Source organism: Aedes albopictus, chromosome 3, assembly GCF_035046485.1.
Source record: "Aedes albopictus strain Foshan chromosome 3, AalbF5, whole genome shotgun sequence".
Taxonomy (NCBI): Eukaryota; Metazoa; Arthropoda; class Insecta; order Diptera; family Culicidae; genus Aedes; species Aedes albopictus.
The window spans coordinates 2,088,062-2,110,459 of NC_085138.1; the positions used below are offsets into that span (position 1 = coordinate 2,088,062).

Consider the following 22,398-nt stretch of genomic DNA (forward strand, 5'->3'; position numbering starts at 1 on the left):
GGAAATCCTGAGAAAATTCTTAATGGAAACTCCTCGGGAAATTTTCCAAAGATTTCTCTCAGAAATTTTCCCAGGAAATCTTCCAGAAATTTGCTCATTAACTCTTTTAGAAATTTTCCCAGGAATTTCTAAAGGATTTTCATTTGATATTTTCCCATATTTTTACGTTAATTTATTCAGGAGTTTCTCTGATAATTTCCCTTGAAAATCTTTCAAAAGTTTACCTCCAAGATTTTTTCAGGAATTCTGACGAAAATTTCCCCAGATTCCATCAGTAATTGCCTCATGATTTCCATTGGGAATTTCAAAAGGAATTCTTTCTGAGATACTCCAAGAATTTTCCCTGGAATTTCTATTGGAGTTTTTCCAGAATTTCCTTCACGAGTTCTTGAAAAATTCCTTCAGGAATTTTCCGAGAATTTCCATTAGAAAATGTCCCCAGAAGTTCTTTCAGGTTTTTTCTCTTGAATTTTTCGAGGAATATCTCCAGAAGTTTTCTTAAGATTCCTCCAAAAATTCCTTCGCAGATTCCTCCAGAAATTACTTCACGGATTTCTCCAGGAATTCCTTCGGGTTTCTTCCAGCAATTGCTTCAGCAATTTCTTCGAGGATTTCTCCAGAATTCCTTAGGGGATTCTTCCAGAAATTCTTTCAGGGATTCCTCCAGCAATTTTTGTAGAGATTCTTTAAAAAGTATCGCAGAAATTTCTCTCGAGTTCCTTCCTAAAATTCCTCCAAAAATTCTGCAATGAGTTCTGCCAGAAATTTCTGCAGGAGTTCCCAGAAACTTCTCAGGGATTACTCCAGAAAGTTTTTCGGAGATTCCTCAATGAATTCCTTCAGGGATTTCTCCAAGAATTCCTCTTGGAATTCCTTCGGGAATTGCTCCTTTGTGGATTGCTCGAAGAATTCCTTCGAGGATTCCTCCAGAAATTCTTCCAGGCATTCCTCCAAGAATTTCTCCAGGAATTCCTTCGGAGATTCCTCCACGAATTCCTTCGGGGATTACTCCAGAATTTCTTCGGGGATTCATTCAGCAATTCATTTGGGGATTTCTCCAGATATTCCTTCACGGATTCCTCCAGAAATTCCTTCGGGGATTCCTATAGAATATCTTCGGGGATTCCTCCAGAAATTCCTTCACGGATTCTTCCAGGAATTCCTTCGGGAATTCTTCCAGGAATTCCTTCGGAGATTCCCCCAGAAATTCTTTCAGGGATTCCTTCAGCAATTTCTTTAGAGATTCCTTTAGGAGCTATCGCAGAAATTCCTCCTGGACTCCTTCCGAAAATTCCTCCAAAAATTGCGCAAAGAGTTCTGAATTTTCTCCAGGAGCTCTCCCAGAAATTTTATTGGGATTTCTTAATGAATTCCTCCAGGGATTCCTCCAAGAATTCCTTCAGAAATTCTTTCGGGGATTCCTCCAGGAAATCCTTCGGGGAATTCTCAAAGTTCCTTTGGGAAATCATCAAGAAATTCCTTTGGGGATCGCTCAAGGAACTCCTCCAGGAATTCCTTCGTGGATTTCTTTAGGAGTTCCATTGGGGATTCCTCCAGAAATTCCTTAAGGGATTCCTCCAATTATTCCTTCGGGGATTCCTACGGGGATTTCTCCAGCAATTCTTTCTGGGATTCCTCCAGGAATACTTTCATGGAGGAATTTCCAGAGGAATTTTTGAAGCAAATTTCGGAGGAATTTCCGGAGGAGTTCCTGGATTATTTTCTGGAGGAATTCCTGGATTATTTTCCGCAGGAGTTCCAAGGCAATTTCTGGAAAAATTTCCTTAGGAATTCTTGGAGTAAGTTCTTGGAACAAATCCTGGAAGAATTACTAAGTATTTCTGGAGAAATTTCTTGAGGTGTTTTCGAAGGATTTTGTGGAGGAATTTCCAGAGGATTTTTTGGAGAAATATCCGGATAAATTACAGGACGAATTTCGGGGATTCCTCCAGGAATTCCTTCGGGGATGGCTCCAGGAATTGCTTTCGGGGATTCCTCCAGCAATTCCTTCGGGGATTTCTCCAGAATTTCTTCGGGGATTTCTCCAGAATTTCTTCGGGCAATTCCTTCGGAAATTTATTTCAAGGATTCGTTCAGCAGTTTTGCCAAGAATTGCTTGTAAGATAGCTTTTGAAATTTTTCTAAGGGTTGGTTCGCAAATTCTCTCAAGCATTTACATAACGAAGCTATGAAAAGCAATAGGATTTCTTTAAGAAATTCATTAATTAATTAACATACAATTTTTAAGATTTTGCACAAAGGTTCTATCTGGAATTCTGTAAAAGATTTCTACAACAAATTCTCCAGCAAGTGTGTCAAAAATGCTTTTAGTAGTTGAACAATAAATTGTTCCAAGGATTCTTCAATAATTTTTTTTTCTATAATTCCTGCGATTATATGACCAGGATTTTTAAGCGTTTCTTCAGAAATCTTTTTGTAATTCCTCTATCAAATCACCAGAAATTTCTTCAAGAAATTCCTAAAGCAGTCTGTGAAGGGATTTCTAAAGGAATCACCAGGGGAATCCTTAGAGGAACCTCTGAAAGAAATCAAGGGGCCACACGGTGCTCCCCAGACCGTTATTATAAAATAAAAATCTCCATCCAATCGGTGCCCACCATTCGTTTTCTATGGCTATCCTGCATGTCTGGACAAAATTTGAAAAAAATCGTAGGGCCCATTTTTGAGTTAAGCCCTTTTAAAGGGCGTAAAGCTCAATATTCAAAGAAAAAATCGAAATATTTAGTATTTAATCATTTTTTATCGTTTTTGATGAAATATTTTCTTGAAGAATTGTATTGCATTGAGTGTTAGATTTGTTTAGCATAGTTTTTTGTTGAAATAATTGAAGTAAATATGACGTTTTTGTGAGTTGACATAAATAAAAGTGTATTTATATGAAAATATTTCAATAATATTTGTAACTTCTCAGGTTGAAATACGGTAAGAAAAACGTGAATGTATATAAACAAAAAAATAAAGTAAATGAAAGGAAAGCTCTTAAAAAGAGAAATTTAGCATAACATGTGAAAAGGGCCTAAGTGATTTTTGTAAACAAACACGTTTCGATCGCTGTAGGGCCCAACTGTACTCACGAATATCTGCACCCTTTACCGATAGCCCGAAGATTGCACTTTCTGAAACATGTTTGTTTACAAAAAGCACTCAGGCCCTTTTCACATGTTATGCTAGAAACTATATTATGTGTGTTTGAATAAATGGAAGAAGAGCTGTTGTTTTAAGCCCATACTAGTTTTATTCGCACAAGACAAAAAAACTAATCGATTCTGTATGAAACATGAACACCAATATGTGATGATTTATAAATTTTTAATGATAATTACATCTAATCAGATATGTATTTATTGTATTTGAAAACGTAATATTTTGAATAAGTATGTAGTGTATTATAAAAAATAATACCTACACTGAATGCCGCTTTACGGTGATAAAGACCACAAAAATGTGTTTAAATTTACTATTGGTGCCGAACCCAATCGCGCGCTATTCGTACGCGCGGTTGCACAGGTGCTGCGGTGGAAAGAGACTTTCGCTCACTCAACTCAAGGCTACTCGACTATGTTTTAACAAAATAGCAAGGTTGGTTTTAAGTACTATGATACCTTACGTAGATTATGGACAGCGCCTAAGTTGAAATGAGCCCCGCAAATATATACAGGGGATACTCAAAATAACTGGGACAGGTAAAATTTTCACTTTTCAAAAAATGTTCAACTCGCTGTAACTTTTCAAAAAGTGCATCAAATATTCTCAATTTTTTACTGTAAGTTCAGCAACTAGTTGTGTATCAGTAGTCCAATTTTGGAAAAGATCGGACCACTGTTCACGGAGTTATAAAGATTCTAGAAAAAGGTAAAATTATCCGACAGCCAGCTTTGAGCTGTTATATCTCCGGATTCAATGAACCCAATGCAATGAAATTTTGACCATTCATGACTTGTATAATGAGCTATGAAAAACCTTTGACTTAACTTAAAATTCTTAACACGAAAGAAAATTATAACAACTAGATTATTTTTCTAATAAAACACCAAATTATCCAAAACTTCAACATCGTTTCAAAATTGAAGATGCAAATTATAGTTCAATTAATTTCCCTCTAAATGACTTACATATAAATGTGTTTTGAAGGAAAGTTACAACATAGCCGCTAATAAATTGAGAAAGTAATGGGATGCATATTAGAAATTGATGAATTTTGTTAAAAATCGTGAAATAAATGAAATCGTAATAACTTTTTCTCTTGTTAAACATTTCAAGTTAAGTTAAACGTTTTTAAGAGTTCATCATATAAGTCATGAATGGTCAAAATTTCATTGCAATCAGTTCATTGAATCCGGAGATATAACAGCTCAAAGTTGGCTATCGAATAATTATACCCTTTTCAAGAATCTTTATATCTTCGTGAAGAATAGCCCGATCTTTTCCAAATTTGGTCCACTGATACACAACTAGTTGATGAACTTACAGTAAAAATTTGAGAATTTTTGATGCCCTTTTCAAAAAGTTACAGCGAGTTGAACATTTTTCGAAAAGTGAAAATTTTACCTGTCCCAGTTATTTTGAGTATCCCCTGTAGATATTACTTTAAAAAAAATGAGATATAAACAGACTTGCTTCGGCATTATCGTTTTTCTAAGTCTCTTCAATTGCATCTCATGTCCACATAGTTTTTAAAAAATAAGACAACACGCTGCCAGGAAGCGTTTGTGGTGTGATAATCATGTTTTCCAACAGTAAATTTACACACGTTTTTGTAGTCTTTATCACCGTAAAGCGGCATTCAGTGTAGGTATTATTATTTATAATACACCACATTCTTATTCAAAATATAAGGTTTTCAAATACAATACATATCTGATAAGACGTAATTATTTTTTAAAATTATAAATGTTCATGATTTCATACAGAATTGATTCGTTTTTTTTTGTCTTGTGCGATAAAAACTAGTATGTAAAGGGCTTAAAACAACAGCTTTTCTTCCATTTATTCAAACACACATTATATCGTTTCTAGCATAACATGTGAAAAGGGCCTAAGTACTTTTTGTAAACATATTTCACATTGGCGAAGCTAGCTTTTTCTTTTCTCTCACTCACTCTCCTAAACAACCTCGAGAAAGAGAAGGATGAAAGAGGGAGCACAGGCCCACTCTTGCATCCCGCTCTTTCTCATGTTTATTTAGGAGAGTGAGTAAGAAAAAAGAAAAAGCTAGCTACGCCAATGATATTTCCGAAAGTGCAATCTTCGGGCTATCGGTAAAGGGTGCAGATATTCGTGGATACAGTTGGGCCCTACAGCGATCGAAACGTGTTTGTTTACAAAAAGCACTTATGCCCTTTTCACATGTTATGCTAAGTTTCTCTTTTTAAGAGCTTTCCTTTCTTTTACTTTTTTTTTGTTTATATACATTCACGTTTTTCTTACCGTATTTGAACCTGAGAAGTTACAAATATTATTGAAATATTTGCGTATAAATACACTTTTATTTATGTCAACTCACATAAACGTCATATTTACTTCAATTATTTCAACAAAAACTATGCTAAACAAATCTAATACTCAATGCAATACAATTCTTCAAGAAAATATTTCATCAAAATCGTTAAAAAATGGTTAAGTATTAAATATTTCGTTTTTTTCTTTGAATAAAGGGCTTTACGCCCTTTAAAAGGGCGTAACTAAAAAATGGGCCCTACGATTTTTTTCAAATTTTGTCCAGACATGCAGGATAGCCATAGAAAACGAACGGTGGGCACCGATTGGATGGAGATTTTTATTTTATAATAACGGTCTGGGGAGCACCGTGCATTGAAAAAAATCCTAGAGGAATTGATGAGAGAATTTCTTCAGGAGTCCCTGAAGTAATTTGTGGAGGAGCTTCCCAAAAAATTGCTTGAGGAATATCTAAACAAATTTCTACGGAAACCCATCAAAGAATTTGGTAAGCAAACCCTTAAGGAATTCCTAGAAGAATCGCCGAAAAATAAAATCCTGGCGAAATCTCTAAAAAGATGCTGGAGGATTCCCTTTAAAATAGTTCCTGAAGAAATCTTTGATGGAGGGCCTGTTGAAATCCTTAGAGGTTAAAGAAAAAAAACTGAAGGAGCTCTTGGAAAATCCTTAAAGGATTACTTTTTATCCTTCAGGAAATTCTTGCCGGTTTATTCTCGGAGATTCCTCCGAGAATTATTTCATAGTTTTCTTCGAGGTATTTTTTTGAGAATTTATCCGGGAATAATTTCAATATCATTCAAGAGTCTGGAGATTTATTCAGATATAACTTTTGTAATTGTTCCAAGTTTTCAGAAGATTCCTACAGTACATCCTCCGGGGCTTTTTTCATTTGATTTTATCAACAAATTCATCCAGAAAATCATCCGTGTATTCCTTTCAGAATTTCAGAATTCCTCCGGAGTTTTTCAGGGAATTCCTTCAAATTGTTTTCCAAAATATGCTGGAGGAAATTTCGGCGGAGTTCCAAGACGAGTTTCGGGAGTAATTATTGGAGGAAGCCCTGTAAAAAGTCCAAGAGATTTAAAAAAAAACTGGAGGATTTTTCAGAAAAAACCTTGGAGCATTTTTCGGAAAAAAATCTCGCAGAGATTTTCGTGGAAAATTCATGGGGAATTTCAGGAGAAATTTCTGGATTAATTTCCGGAGAAATTGCTGGAGGAATTTTCGGATAAATTCCTGGAGGAATATCCGGAAAATTTCCTGGATGAATTTCCGGAGAAATTTCAGGAGGAATTTGCGGAGAAATTCCTGGAGAATTTCCGGAGAAATTTCAGGAGGAATTTGCGGAGAAATTCCGGAGATATTCCTGGTGGAAGTTCCGCAGATATTACTGGATGAATTTTCGGAGGAAAATCCTGCAGGAATTTTCGGACGAGTTTCAAGAAGAATTTCTGAAGTAATTATTGGAGAAAATTCCAGAATAAGATCTGGAAGATTTTTCGAAAAAACGTCCTGAAAGATTTTTCAGATAAATTCCTGGACGACTTTCCGAAGAAATTCCTGGAGGACTTTCCGAAGAAATTCCTGGAGGAGTTTCCAGAGGAATTTTTGCAGGAATTTTTTGGAGCAAATTTCGGAGGATTTTTTGGAGAAATTCCTGGAGGAATTTCCAGATGAATATTTGAAGGAATTTCCGGAAGAATTTTTGCAGGAATTTTTTGGAGCAAATTTCGGAGGATTTTATGGAGAAATTTCCGGAGAAATTCCTGGAGAAATTTCCAGATGAATTTCTGAAGGAATTTCCAGAGGAATTCCTGGAAAAAAATCCTTAGGAATTCCTGGAGGAATTTTTTGGATTAAATTCTGGAGGAATCTCTGGAGGAGTTGCTGGATTATTCTCCGGAGGAATTCCGAGGCAATTTCGGGAAAAAATTCCTTAGGAATTCTTGGAGCAATTTCTTGAAACAAATCCTGGAAGAATTACCTGAGGTATTTCTGGAGGAATTTCTGGAGAAATTTCTTGAGGTATTTTCAAAGGAATTTGTGGAGGAATTTTCGGAGGATTATTTGGAGAAATATCCGGAGAAATTACAGAATGAATTTCCTATTAATGCCTAGAGCAACTTCCGGAAAAATTCCTGGACGAATTTTCATAGAAATTAGCGGGAGAATTCCCGAAAGAATTCCCATAGGAATTCTGGGAGAAGTTTCTGTAGGAAATCGTGAACGAATTTCAGAAGGAATTCCCGAATAAATTTCCTGGAGGAATTCGCGGACGAATTGCGGGGAGAATTTGTGGAGGATTTCCAGGAGGAATTTCCGAAGAAATTCATGGAGGAATTTAAGAAAATTTTCGTCATTCCGTAGACTTTTGTAGAGGAATTTCCAGTGCAATTTCTGGAAAAGTTACCGGAATTTCCGGAGAATTTCTTGGAGGTGTTTCCGATGGAATTCCTGGATGAATTTCGGAAGTAATTCCTGGAAAAACTTTCGGACGAATTCTTGGTAGAACTTCCGGATAAATTAATGCAGAAATTTTCGGAGAATATCCTGGAGGATCTGTCAAAGGAATTCCCGGAGGATTTTTCGGAAAAATTGCTGCAGAATTTTTCCGTAAAAAATCCTGAACGAATCCCTCTAGTATTCCTCTAGGAAATCCTTCCGCGTTACCCGTATAATTGCTTTTTGGATTTGTACAATAATTTTGTTCTAAGGATTTATTAACGAATTCCTTCATAAGTTCCATCAGGAATTATATCTGAAATTCCAGAATTCATTCTAGGATTTTTCCTGGATTGTGTCCTTCAATTACTAATTCTGGGATTTTTTTTCAGGAACTCTTTCAAAAATTCCTTTCGGGGTTCTTCATGATTTTTGTTTTAGATGCCGCCAGGAATTCCTTCTAAAATTCCTTCGGAACTCCCCTCCAGAACATCCTTTTGAACCTTTCATAAACCACGTAGAATATTTAAGGTGGGGGTGTGTGGGGTTCTGGCTACAGTCTACGCTTAATACAAATTTCAGAAATTTTGTGTGGTCGAAATTTTACGCGGGGGGAGGGGAGAGGGTCTGAGATGATCAAAATTTGGTCTACGTGGTTTATGAATAGTCCCTTTTGGAGATATTTCCAAAATTTCTCGAGAAATTCCTTCTCGAAATTTTGTAATTCCTCCAGTAATTGATTTTGGGATTCCTTGGATTGGGGAATAAAGAGGAAAATTTCTTTTGTAATTCCTAATGAAACTACTGCGAAAAGTCCCGAATCCCTTGGTAAATTCATAGAGGAGTGACTGGATAATTTTTTGTAGATGTTTCGGAGATATTCCAGGAGGATTTCATGTGGACATTCTTGCAGCAATTTCTGGGAAAAGTACTGCTACAGTTTCCGGGGAAATTACCGGAGGAATTCCTGTGGAATTTTCTAAATAATTCCTGGGAACGTTATCTAATGGAAATCTTAATGGAACTCGTGGAGGAATTCTTGAAAGAATTTTCGGAGAAACTCTTGGAGTAAGCCTTGAGGAAATTTTCGAAGTGTTTTCTTGAGGAATTCCTGAAATAACAAGAAGAAGAGCTCTTTGGGAAATTCTTAGTGGAATACCTGGGAAAATTCTTGGAGGTTTTTTTTGCTGAAGTTTCTGGTAATATAAAAATGCAGGGGCATACGTGGGACCACGCATAACACCTGAACTGAACGTCGTATTTGGGTCGTCTCAGTTTTGTTCTGTTAGTTTTCTCTCAAGGAAGGTTTATGAGGCACATTTTTTTTTTTATTTTTTTTAACCCGCATTTTGAAAGGGCATTTGGACTTAGAACGTCAAAAAGCAGTAGGTAAGACTAAGTTGACCGGGAACAGCTGATTTCTAGTAAAGTTCTTGGAGGCATTGCTGCGAAAATGCCTGGGGAAATTCCTGCAGGAATTTTCTAGGAAAACTTCTGGAAAAATTCCAAGGTAAATTTCTGAAAGAATTTCTATTAAAATGTGCAATGATAATCTTGGGAAAACTCCTGAAGGAATTCATAAAATATTCCAAGAGGAATTACTGGAGAATTGTTTGAAGAAGATTCTGGAGGAATTCCTGTGAAAATTCTCTGGGAAAATTTCTGAAGAAATTCCAGAGGAAATTTCTAAAAGAATTCCTGGGGAAATCATTGAAATGAAAACAAGGGGAAGGAAACTTTTTCAAATGGGAATCCAGAGGAATCTCTCGGGAGTTGTCGAAGGAATTTTTGGGAAATACCTGCAAAAAAACTAGGATATATCATAAATACATTGCTGAGAAAATTTCTGAAATAATTTCTTTTGAAATTTTTAATGGAAATCTTGAAGGAATTTCTAGGGATATTCATGACGAAATGCCTATTTGTAAAAATCCTATAGAAATTCCTAAGAAATTCTTGAGGAAATTTCTGAAAGAATTTTTGCGAATGCCTGCGAAATTTATCAAAGAATTACTTTTGGTAAAATTTCTAGGGGAATTACAGAAGAATTTTTTTTTAAGAATTGCCTGGAAAAAAAAGGATTAAAAGTCTTGGGCAAATCTCTGGAAGAATTCCTGCATCCCCTAAAGAATTTCTGGAGATATTTTCAAATGGAAAATCTGGAAAAAATTCTGGAGAATTTTCTGAAGACATTCCTGAGAAAATTTTTGGGAAAATTTCTGGGACATTTTTCAATGAAAATTATGAAGAAATTCCGGGAGGAATCTCTGAGAATTACTGAAGAAATTTATAGGGAAATCCATAGAACATTTTTGATTGATATCCTCGGTAGGAAAATGCCTGGATAAATCTCTGGGAAATTCCTTCAGGCATTTTTGGAGAAAATCCTGAAGATTTTTAGGAAGATTATCGAAATAATACCTGCGAATATTATTTAATGGTAATTCTGGAATTCCTGGGAAAAATTATGGATGACTTCCTGGAAAACTTAATGAAAGAATTGTTTTTGAAATTTCTCATGGAGAACCATAAATAGAATCCTGGGAAAATTTCAAGACTAACTACTGGGGACATTTCTGAAGAAATTCGGTGGGAGATTTGAGAATGAACATTTCCTAATGGAAATCTTGGGGAAATCCTGAAAAATCAGGATTTTTTTAGGAAATCCAATGAGGAATTCCTACGAAATATCCTAAAGAAATTTTAGAAAAAAACCAGGAAAAACAAGATGAATAAATTCCTAAAGAAAATCACAGAATAATACCTGAAAAAATTAATGGAGATTTTTTGAGGAAATTCCTAAAGAATTTTCAGGAAATGTCAGAAAAAAAATCCTTTTGAAATTCTTAACGGAAGTCCAGGAGAAAATCTTGGGAAAATTTCAAGCAGAATTACTGAACAAATTTTGGAAAAAGATCTTGGCGAAATTATTCGCGAAATTCATGGGCAATTTTCTGGGAGATTTCCTAGGGAAATTTCTTAAATACATTTTAGTACATTTTAAAATCCTGCGGAAATTAACTGAGGACTCTCTGGGAAAATTCCAGAAGGAATTTCTGGGGAAATTTATGAAAACTATTCCGGGGACGTTTTCTAATGGAAATCCTGGGTGAATTCCTGGAGGAATTTTCGAAGGAATTTCTTGAAAAATTCCTGGAGGAATACCTGAAATTTTTTTGGAGGAATTTCTGGTAAACTTCCAAAAAAAAATCCTGCGAAATTCCATAAAGAATTTCTTTTCAAATTCTCAATGAAAATCCTGGAAAAAATCCTGAAGAAAGCTCTGGGAAATTTTTGAAGAAGCTTCTGGGGCAATTCATGGAAAAATTCTGGGAAAATTTTCTAGACAATTCTGAAAGGTATTCCTGCAAAAACTTCTGAATGAATTCTTGTGGATATCCTGGGAAATACTTGTAGGCAATTCCTAGGGGGAATCCCGAGTAAATTTATGTTAGAAATTTCAGAGAAAAATCTGAATGCAAATCCTTTGAGAATTACTAAAGCTATTCCTGGAGAAATTCTTGAAAGCATAAGCAAAATATTGAGGGAGCTTCTTTTTAAATTTCTGAAAGAATTCCTGGGGAAATCTCTACAAGTATCTCTGGAGAACTTCTGAAGGTATTTCTGGCACAATTCCTAGAAGAGTTCCTGGAAAATTTTCTGAAGGAATTTCTCATAATCTTCCTGAAAGGATTCCAGGGAGAATCACAAAGAATTCCTAGTGAAATACCTAATAGAAATCTTGGGAAAATTTATGAGAAAATTTCAAGAGGAATAACTGGGAAAAGTTCTGAAGAAGCTCCTGGGAAAATTCCTGGAGCAGTTCCAGAGAATTCTGAAGAAGACATCCTCAGAAAAAATGCAGAAGAAACTTACCTTCCCTGACGAGGTTCCTAGAGGAATCCCTGAAGAAGCTTCTGAAGATTTACCTTAGGGATTTTTCTGGTGGAATCTTTATTCAATTCCTCTGGCAATTCATCTAGTAATTCCTCCAGGAGTTCCTCTGGGAAATCCGGTGTCGATTTAGGAATTTTGCGATGAATTTATTTGATAGTATCTCTAGGAATTCTCCGGGAGTACCTCTATGAATTCCTACAGGAGTTACTCATTAGCAGAGAAACTACCGAAGGAATTCCTGCAAGAGGAATGTATGTAGGAATATCTGGAGAAACTTCCGGAGGAATTCCTGGAGGAACTTTCTGAAGAGTTCTCAGAAGAGCTTTCGAAAGAATTCTTAAAACAACTCCCGGAGGAAAAAAAGACATTTTTGGGCAAACATTGCTTAAGCTATTTGAGTTTGGCTAGGACCATTTGGGTAGAGGGGCTATTTTGGGCCCTTCTCGCTAGAACTCAGTCAAGTTTAACGCATTTGGAATGCAACTTTCTACACAAATACATACTGGACGCTGCACATCTTGCACAAACAATCAATTGAATTGTTATAAAATCGAACTAGGTACATCATGAATCAATTTCTCAAAACCAACAACAACTCATGAAAATATATATTTAAGGTTATATTAAAACATTCCTGGAAGGCTTACATAATAAATTCGATATAGAATATAAGAATACAGTTACAACGATGGTGTAAGGTTTGTTAGCGCTGTTGTAATACGCAGAACGGAATACTAGTGAGTTTAATGATTACTGTTTAACTTATATGTAGATGCACTGCATTCACTATCTTCTATCGTCCTCATCGGAATTCTCCTTGGTTAGTGCCTGGTCCTGCCAATTGCGATCGCGACGCTCTTCGGCACTTTCCAGCCGTATGCCATACGACTTGTGTGGATATCGCATGACTTTAACGCTTGGTTGTGCAAATCCAGACGAAAGCTGAGGGAACGAACGGTAGCTGCGGCTCCCAAGTCGAAATTTACAAAATTGTTTTTCAGCAGTTCGCAGTCTTGAATGCAGGAATCTCCGGATGATCTTCAAATCGCCATTCAGCTCGGCAATTCTGCAGTGGTGATTTCCTGTTTTGTGCCAAAGTTTAACCATCAAGTACCTATTGGGATTCAAAGATTGAAACATTTGCTCACCTTCACTAGCTCGTTCTTTCACAACAGTCGCACCAAAAACATCAAATCAGTAACAAATTTTGAAAACGACGTATAATCAATGCTACACCATTGATTATACGTCGTTTTCAAAATTTGTTACGGAAATGGTGGGTATCTCCGGTGCCAGCCCATTAATTCTTCCGAGTATTCCTCAATGTTCGCCATAATTCCCATGGTTCCGATCCAGCCGAGAGTAGCTGCACCACCAGTGAACAAAGCTCAGCTTTCCCCAACTATGGGAAGCGATCGCAACCCCGCAGGATGAATCACGGTTGCTCGTTTGCCACCGCGTTACGTGCTAGTGAATCCGTTCGTCGTCCTTTTTTCTGCTTCACAATCCACATCCTCGATCCTCTCCATTTCCACGTCTTGGATGGCCAGAGCGAGCTTGACTGCTTGGGGAACTAGCTTCGAATATGTTCGGTTCACGAATGAGTTTACAAAATGCTGCACAAAATTCTCGCATTGTGACCGCTTTGTGCATACTGCTTGTTTCTTTTTCGCAAATAATGGTAAATAAAGGGTGCGTTCATAAAACGTAATATTTACGAATGGAAAGCAAAAACAAAACTTCGGTGGAAATGTTATTTTATTACATTACTTTTGTGCACTCATTCGCACACGCACACAACGCAAATTGGCTGCGTGCTAATACGTTACTGTCGGGTTTGGTGCTTACGAAGCGAGGTATTAAATTTAATTCGAGATTTTATTAATCCCGGATTAAATCTCGTATTAGCCTCCGTGGAGCTTATCACCATAAGTCTTATTTTGACAACTGCTGTGTGTTTACGTGTTGCTAGCGAGATAACCTTCATTAAAAGTTAAAGTTTTTCCTCAAGTGGAGCAACGCGAGTTTTTACGGATGAGAAGCGAAAACCGATTGTGATCAGGTACTGCTATGAAAAATGATTATCGCTAAGAAAATTAGCAAAAGTTGGAGGTGTTAGCGTTTTTTCTGTTCAAAATGCTGTCAAACGATTCGGTATGCATAACACACTGATAAACTCACCCGAACGCGACAGAAAACCAGGTGCGTCCAAGTCAAATTTGGACAGCAAAATTTGCAAAATCTTCAAAAGAAAAAAGGAGGTATTCATCATAGATTGTGCAAAAAAGTGTGGAACGACTATTGGTATGGTTCAGCGCGCCAAGGAGCGTAATTCTCTGAAGACTTACTCAAAACCGAAATGTCCAAAAACAGTCAAATTCTGACGGATTATGTGAAAACTCGGGCTCGGAAACCGTACGACGATGTTTTGAGCAAAAATTACATATGCATAATCATGGATGATGAAACGTATGTCATATTGGACAACAAGGCACTTTCAGAGGCACAGTTTTTCACTGTGAAGCGTGGCACTGATGTTCCGAATTCGGAGAAATCGAAGAAAAACTGGGCCAACCCAAGCAAAACCATCGACGAAACGGTTGTCCAAAACCTTATGTTGACGGCGTAGGTCTCTGACCCACTTGCGCTCAACGAGTGAGAAGAGAATCTCATTTCCGCACCGCGACTTACGTGTGACCGGTCAATAGAGTTTGGATATGTTGTTGATGTTTACATCGGGGTATTGTATTCATTCAATACAAAAGCTTCGACGCAATCCAGTGTCGAATTAGAAGTCAAGTAATAAGTCATTTACGAGTATTTCATTAGATTTAGTGTTTAGAGAGTGCCGCTAATTTACAATACCGTAAGTTATAATAATAGAAAAATCTTTGAAGTGGAATTGTCATCAAAACCTTTCTATCTAGGTTGCCGTAGACGATTGTCGGAAAGTGAGAGTAGCTCGAGGTTTGGTTTGGTTGAAACAGGGTGGACCAGGTGTAGCAAACTGTAAGTAGAAACTAATAGAGATTGATAAAAGGAAATAATTGAGAAATCATAATACGTTTTCTAGAGTCAGAGCTAGTGCAGAGTTAATTGATCAAATATTGTCGTGCGAGTTAGGAAAAACTATTTCTTGTGAGTGAATTGTATAATTATTGAATAACCAACTGTTTACTGAAGTCAAAATTATATTTCTAGTTTGAGCTGCACGTAAAATGTCTGCTACAAAAAAATAGTTACTTTCTATTCCGAACCTTATGAAGAACACCAAGAAGAAGGTGCGAGAGCTGGCAAGATCCACAAAAATTAAATATAAAACGATACCATGGGCTTTTCTAATGGTCAATAAACAATGTAATTGAATTTAATTTACAAAACAAATAAAACATTTTCAGATATTACAACAATTTTCAGGCGTACTCATAATCAACGATACAGTCCTTATATTAGGTAAAAGAGTATCAATCGAAATTGATGTCACACTATTTTCGTTAAGGGATCTAGTTTTGCCTGACAAAGAAAAAAGCAGAACTTTTCCATCAGAATCCTTTTAGCAATTAAGTTGAATACCATAAAAACTTGAACATTCTAATTTACACACGAATAACATGCACTGGACCAACGACCAGATCAAACATTGATCACTTGATTCAAATCCCGAACAGAGAAAATAAAACGTTTTCTTATATAATTACAAAATTATGCTGTAAAAAACTTACACGATTTGATGGAATACTATTACATATGCAATGAAATATGTTATTTTACATAGTGATCGATAGACAATATGATAAATTTTTATTACGCATTTTATATTACCTACTAGCATTCCCAACACATTAAATCCGCATTGCTTTACATACACAACGAGCTCAATCATAAAATCCATACCCGACAAGCATTCTCTTGCGTTCTCTTGCGATCACATGCGTCGAAGCAGCTCCATCGCATCTCCGCACTCATCGCAACTCATCTACTATGTGCGGTTCATGCGTTCTGCATATAGTTTCCACAGAGTGTGCTTCGACGCTTATCCGATCTCTTATCTCTTTGCATCGCACCTCAGCCACTATGTGCTCAACGTAAGAGAACTGAATGGAGGTAGAAAATCTGTTGCTTGCGCTGCGCTGTGGCGATGGTGGAAACTTCCATTTACATAGGCGGTAGTGCGATGGTTCGGTCGTCGTCGTTGGCTGGCACATAAGGACACGCGGCCACGCGTGGTTGGTCGGTCGATCCTTGCATGATCAATCATTACGTCGTCGCTCGGGCAGGCACAAACGACGTGGTGTGTGTGAGGGTGATAGGGTGATTGTTAGTGGGTTTGGAGCCGTAAATTACTCGCGGCGACTCGAGGTTGGTTTGATTGGGGAGACAGGGTAAAAATCTAAATGGCGCTTCGCGTTGGGAGCGAACAGATGCACTCCACACCTTCAACCAACTACGAATCGAAAATACGAACAACGTAACGATACAGTTGAGTTACAGCGATCAACCATGGTACAAAAACAAGCCACTGAATAATTTGGAGATTCGAGGCCTGAACCGCTTGATGGCCGGACACAGCTTCGCGAACAACCGGCTGGCCAGGATGAAAATTGTAGACAACCCGGACTGCGACGTTTGCCTAACCGAGGATACGGCAGACCATGTAGTTTTGCACTGTAATAAATGTCTTTCCCTGGTCAACGAACGCTCGGGACGTGCCTCTTTAATCTAGCTGAAATCAGAAAGATAAGTGTTCAGGTTTCACTACCAGCTAAAGCACAAAGTTCTTAGTTGGAGTTCTTTGACTAACCAGAGGCAGCATGAAATAGGAACTTACGAGGACATGGCCCTCTTTCTAGATTGTCAACTCACCATTTCAGGACATATGTGTCATATTTTGTGAATGATATTTTTTTTTCTATTGAAATATTATTATAACCTGTCCTACGAGGTGAACACGCTTTTGGTTCCTCTTCGCTTTCCAGGCATATGATGGGTCCCATCAAGATCATCATGGGCGACTTGAACGCGAAGGTTGGCTCTGAACACTTCTATTTTATACTTGGTGGGAAGTGTATAGGAATGTCTTTTTGCTTCTTCTTGCTCCTGCCTACCTACAATCAATCATCTGCTTCAATGTCTGGTCTAACCAAAGATGCCAGAGATATATGAATTCATAGCCTATGGATTTGTGATACATAGCAAAAAGTTAAACAAAATACATTAAACTATTCATTGAACATATATTTGGCTAACGATCACAAATAATAAAATGAAAACTTTCATAATATAAAACTACGGCGTTAAACTTTGTGTTGTAAATCTAAAAAAAATCCCGTTTTTAAATACCTAAACTTGATACATATCACCGTTTCGACGTCCTCAATCGTCCAGTTGTGCGCCCAACAAATGCAGCTGATGCCGTAGCACCTTCCCGCCGGCGTTCCGGGGAATTTCCTTAACAAACATCACCCCACCGGCCAGCTGTTTGTACTTGACCACACGTTCCTTCACGTGGTCCATAATCGATTGCTCCTTGAGGCACTGCCCCTGCTTCAGAACCACGTACGCCCTGGGCAGTTCGCCGGCCGTTTCATCCGCAATGCCGGCCACAGCTACGTCCGACACTTCCGCCAGTTCCAGGATTAGATTTTCCAGCTCCGTTGGTGAAACCTGCAAAACAGTTGTTATAGATGATCTATTTCAAGATTTCTTCATGTTCAAGTCTGGAAAATGCCATCTAGGAACATGAAAACATGCTCATTCAGTATTAACCGTTTCAAATGAAATATTGTTTAAGGTATATTTTACATAAGAGTTTTAAAATTAATCTCCATTGCTTTACACCATAGACGTTTTTAAAACAACCAGTCGATAATAGACGAAAAAACTCAAATTTCGATGACACAATGTGTCCTAAGCGGACCTGGTTAAGGAAGTGCTTCGAATCTAGTTTGTCTTTCTTTTCCACAGAATCGTAACTTGTTTTGTGACTTAGTTGGTTAAAGCGCCGGACTAGCGATACGGAGTCGTGGGATCAAATCCCACCAAAACCAATGATATTTTTTAACATTTTTTTTTTCAATTTTTCAATTAACCCTTTCCTTCCCACGACTTTAAACGACAATTTCTATGCCAAGAAAGCGTTTCCGAAAAAAGTGCTTGAACAAAAGTTATTGCAAATTGGCCAAATTTTTCGAAATCAACATAAAAAATTTTAGTTGTAAATCAATAGTATTTTGATTGTTTATCAATAGTTCCACTATTAAAACAAGTAGTTGGGAGTTGGGTTTACCTAATAAGATTACAATTATATTTTAAAAACTATTGCATCATATTCATCTAATTCCGTTTGTCTCGAGTTCGTCGAAAATCGATGGTGCTCTAGAGCAACCATGGGAAGTAGAGGGTTAAACACACATTGTGATTTTTCAACAGTCCCTAACGAGTCGAATTGTAATCCAGTATTTTTTCATTTATTTTTGTAGTGGTCAGCACACAGGAACCAGGACGAAGAAGATCCGACAGCGAAAATGGCGACTCACTGGATTCAATCGTCAACGGAGATCTGGAAGTCAATGTGGACATCGAAATGGATAACGAAGCATTCGGAATCGATACCGGCGAGATGGCCCCCGCTGCAGGTGTGGCGGCCTTAGGTCCCTCGGTAAATATCACAACCCCGGCTCATGCAGAAGAAGTGCCGCCAACGATGGAACCAGAAGCGGAAGAACATGATACGGAGAAAGAACAGGCGCCTGATGATGAACCAAAATTAGCTTGTTCCGATGGAAATGAGGACGATTTGAAACCCGACGAAACAGTTCCGCCGGAGGTCAATGGAAGCGACAAACATGAATCCGAAACCACAGTAGATGCTCCCGTTCCTACTGATCCCGTTGATGTGCAGCACAGTGCTTCGGAAACTTCCCAGCTGGACCAACCCACTGTAACACCTACTACAGATGTGGTTGACCCAGTTGCAGATGTGGTCCATGAACAGGAAGAACTCGAAGAACCAGTAACCTCAGAGCAGCCAACGAGTTCGATCGAACCAGTTCCGGAATCTCTTGACGCCAGCAAATCTCCTGAACCGACCATCACCCTTCCGACGGAAACCGAAAGCCAAACAGTTGACGACGGGGAGCCAAAAGCTAAAATGGCCAAGCTGTCACAAGAAGAACCCGAAGAAGCCGAAACAATCGCACCACAACCCATAACAGAGGAACCGACTGCGGCAGCAGAATCGGCAGAACCTGTCACTGCTGCCCTCGTCGCCACGTCAACCGAAGAGCTCTCCGAATCCGACGTTGTCTCAGTTTTTGCATCGTCCGAATCGCTTCAAACAGCGGAATCCGATACAACCAGCACCAGCTGTAACATCTCCTCGGACGAACCCGAGGCATCGAGTGCTATCTCTATTCCAAGCACGACATCGACTGATTCCAATCAGGACACGTCTCCGACGACCGTTGAAGATGTTGCGCCGTCAGTTCTGGAAACCCCTGCAGAACTGGAACAATCCGAAGCTGACGAATCAGCAAACCAAGTGGAATCCGCTGAACCCACCCCTAGTGAACCCTCCGAAGCCGTTTCCACCGAGGAAGAACAGCTGATCAAAACCACTGTCCTTGAAACACCGGAGGAAGTTCCGGAACAACCTCAACCAACAGCCCAGGTCGTCGCTGATGAAATGGAAACGGTTCCGTCTGGCGCTACTACTGCTGCTGCGGCTGTGGTCCCGGAAAACGTAATGGCCACCGACGATGAGGACCAGCCAGTTGTCCCCATGGCGGCCGATGCCACCGAAACGACGTCCAAACCGGACGAAAATGCGATGGACATTGACGAATCCAGCGTAGAACCGATGGATCAATAAGGTCCTCCCCTGAAATCCATTACAAATTTCGTTTTTTTTTTAAGGCAGCTGCCCAAGGAGCTGCAACAACACACCCCTAGAGAGAAATCAGATTCTCGACCACAAAACTGCGCTGTAAGTATTCTAAAACACAGGACACAAACTTAAAGAATAAAATAAGTTGAAGTTGGTATATGTAAGTGCTGACCTGATTTCCTTTGACCTTGATCAGTTCCTTTGTGCGATCTACAATGAAGAAGTATCCGTCCTGGTCGTAATACGCCACGTCCCCAGTGTGTAACCATCCATCCGAATCGACAGTCTCCCTCGTGGCCTGTTCATTGTTCAGATAGCCCTTCATCACCTGCGGACCTCGGATGTACAGTTCTCCCGGCTGATGGGGGCCCAGGTTGCTGCCATCCGTTAGCGACACTATCTTGGCTTGGGTGTTCGGGTACAACTGCCCACACGTTCCCACCTTGGCCAGGTCGTACTTGTACGGAGTGCAGAGGGTCACCGGGGAGCTTTCCGTCATTCCGTATCCCTGCGTGATGTCCACGTCTTTGCCGCACTTCTGCTTGAATTTGTCCTGCAGTTGAAGGGGTGCCGCAGCCGCACCCACTAGCACGGCGTCCACACTCGACAGATGGTCCTGGGTGACCTTCGGATGGGTGGCCAGGAATAGCATCAGCGACGGAACCACGAACAGAAACTTTGGCCGGAACTCCACCAGGCATTGGATGTAGTCTTCGGGAATGAACCTGCAATTTGGGTGGTAATCGAAATGAATTTGGATAAATCAGGGTGTATTGTTCTTCTTCCTGGCGTAATGTTTCAAGGTGTGACATTCTTAGATAAATAAGATTAGAAAAGTGTGTCTACACTGAGGAAAAATAAAGTTCGAATTCCATAGGAAACGACTATGAAATATAACCAGAAGAATTTATTATGCATTTCATACGACAGCACTATGAAAGAATCAGCCAGGAGAGTAGTATGAGCTCCGTATTATATTCGTATGGTTTTCATAAAGGCTTCGTATGAAATTCATACATATGTGGTATAGGCTTTAAATTATAATAGTACGAGCCTCATACTATGTCCGTATGCTTTTCATAAAGTCATCGTATGAAATCCATATATATCTATTATAAACTTTATTTTAAAATCGTATGAATCTTTTTATATTATAGTATGACTTTCATACCAATTAAGTATAATTTTTGTTTTATTTTAATATGATATGTTCTGGTTTCACGAGTGAAGCGAGGTGACGCAGGTTGACTCTTACATCAAAGTGAAAAGTCTCTTTTCGGATGAGATGACTCGCAGTGTAAATTACATGGTAGTCATTTCAATCATGTCCTTTTCGCGTTTGATATAAGAGTCAAGCTGTGTCACCTAACTCCACTAATGAAACCAGCCGAAGTAAATAAATGTAGGCATAATTTGTTTTCCAAATTGATTGCAGATAATTACTTTTATTATATTTGTCCACGGTAACCTGCGGCGCCGTCTACTGCTGATTGATTTAGCTCCTTTCCGGTATCGCAGGGTTGGGCAACTGCTTTTACGCGGTCGTCCGCGAGATCCTCCGATCTTTCAGTTCCTTCCGTGTCGTCATTGATAACTTGGTGTGCTGGATCGACAATGCTGGTTTCGGTAACAGTATCCTCCGGTTTCTCGCCTGCCTCGGCATCCGGTTGACCTGTCTTCTCCTCTGCGCCGATGTTGTTGTCTTCGGCGAGTGTTTCAGCGACCGTTTCTCGAATCGTATTCGTCACAATTAATATGTTGGATTCTATAAAGCATTCAAATTGAAAATTTAGTACATGTTTACGTAAATGTCGCAATAAAACTTACGTTTTCTTTACGCCACTCTGCAATCCACTCCTAGATCACTTCGTACCGCAAGTCAACTTCCGCCTGAGACAACGCGTCAAAAATCTGCTCTTTTGACCATGTAATAAGAGCCGCTGTATTCACTCCACACTCTATTCCAAGTATTTAATGTGATTGTATAAAATGGAATACATTTTTCTTATTACACATATTTACCTTTGAAAATAGCTAAAGCATCGGCCGGAAATTTTCAGCTTCGCGAGCAACTGCTTTTCGAACGCCATCTTGTTTTATCTGAGCGAGAGTTGGGCGACGTTCATAAGAGAGACGTATGATTTTTTTCACACGAGAAGGGTTCGTATAAGTTTCATACGAGCGTCGTATGAAATTTCATCGCACGTCGTATGAATATTAAATCTTTATCGTATGATTTCCATAATAAGCTTATGGAAATCATACGCATCGTATGAAATTGTTTTCTTCTAGCAAATTACCTTTTCATACGAAAGGCATTATGAAAATCATAATTTGAGTTTTCTCAGTGTACTAGTACCTAAGAAAACCTGGAATAAATAGCAATTTTCATTTAACCTGGAAAAATCCTGAACTTTTCAGGATATTTCCAGGGTGGCCACTCAACCGGGAATACCGGGAAAGCCGGGAATTACCCGGGAATCGCAAACAACCGGGAAAAACCGGGAAAATACCGGGAATTTGCCAAGAACATGATCTTCCCTTGGTAATGAAAATCCAAGATAATCATTATTATTGAGAATTATTGTGTTTTTTTCTAAAACAGGATCTTACAATACTAGATCCTTGATTTCATATACGGAGATCAAAACCTGACCCTTGAGTAATTGTTCTGTAGTATTTTGAACAACACGTTG

At 38.6% G+C, this 22,398-nt stretch overlaps 2 protein-coding genes across 2 annotated transcripts in view; one reads left to right on the plus strand and one right to left on the minus strand.

Moving 5' to 3' along the window:
• LOC109411225 (serine/threonine-protein phosphatase 4 regulatory subunit 2) overlaps nt 1-19,882 on the plus strand; it is a 36,164-nt gene extending 16,282 nt beyond the window's left edge. Inside the window, exon 3 of the mRNA XM_019684735.3 lies at nt 18,297-19,882. Coding sequence (XP_019540280.3) covers nt 18,297-19,687 — 1,391 coding nt within the window. The 3' untranslated portion in view covers nt 19,688-19,882. The remainder of the gene's footprint in view (nt 1-18,296) is intronic.
• LOC109411226 (probable 4-coumarate--CoA ligase 1) overlaps nt 17,032-22,398 on the minus strand; it is an 82,786-nt gene continuing 77,419 nt past the window's right edge. Inside the window, exons 5-6 of the mRNA XM_019684736.3 lie at nt 19,875-20,427; nt 17,032-17,481 (exon numbers count right to left, since the gene is read on the minus strand). Coding sequence (XP_019540281.2) covers nt 17,191-17,481; nt 19,875-20,427 — 844 coding nt within the window. The 3' untranslated portion in view covers nt 17,032-17,190. The remainder of the gene's footprint in view (nt 17,482-19,874; nt 20,428-22,398) is intronic.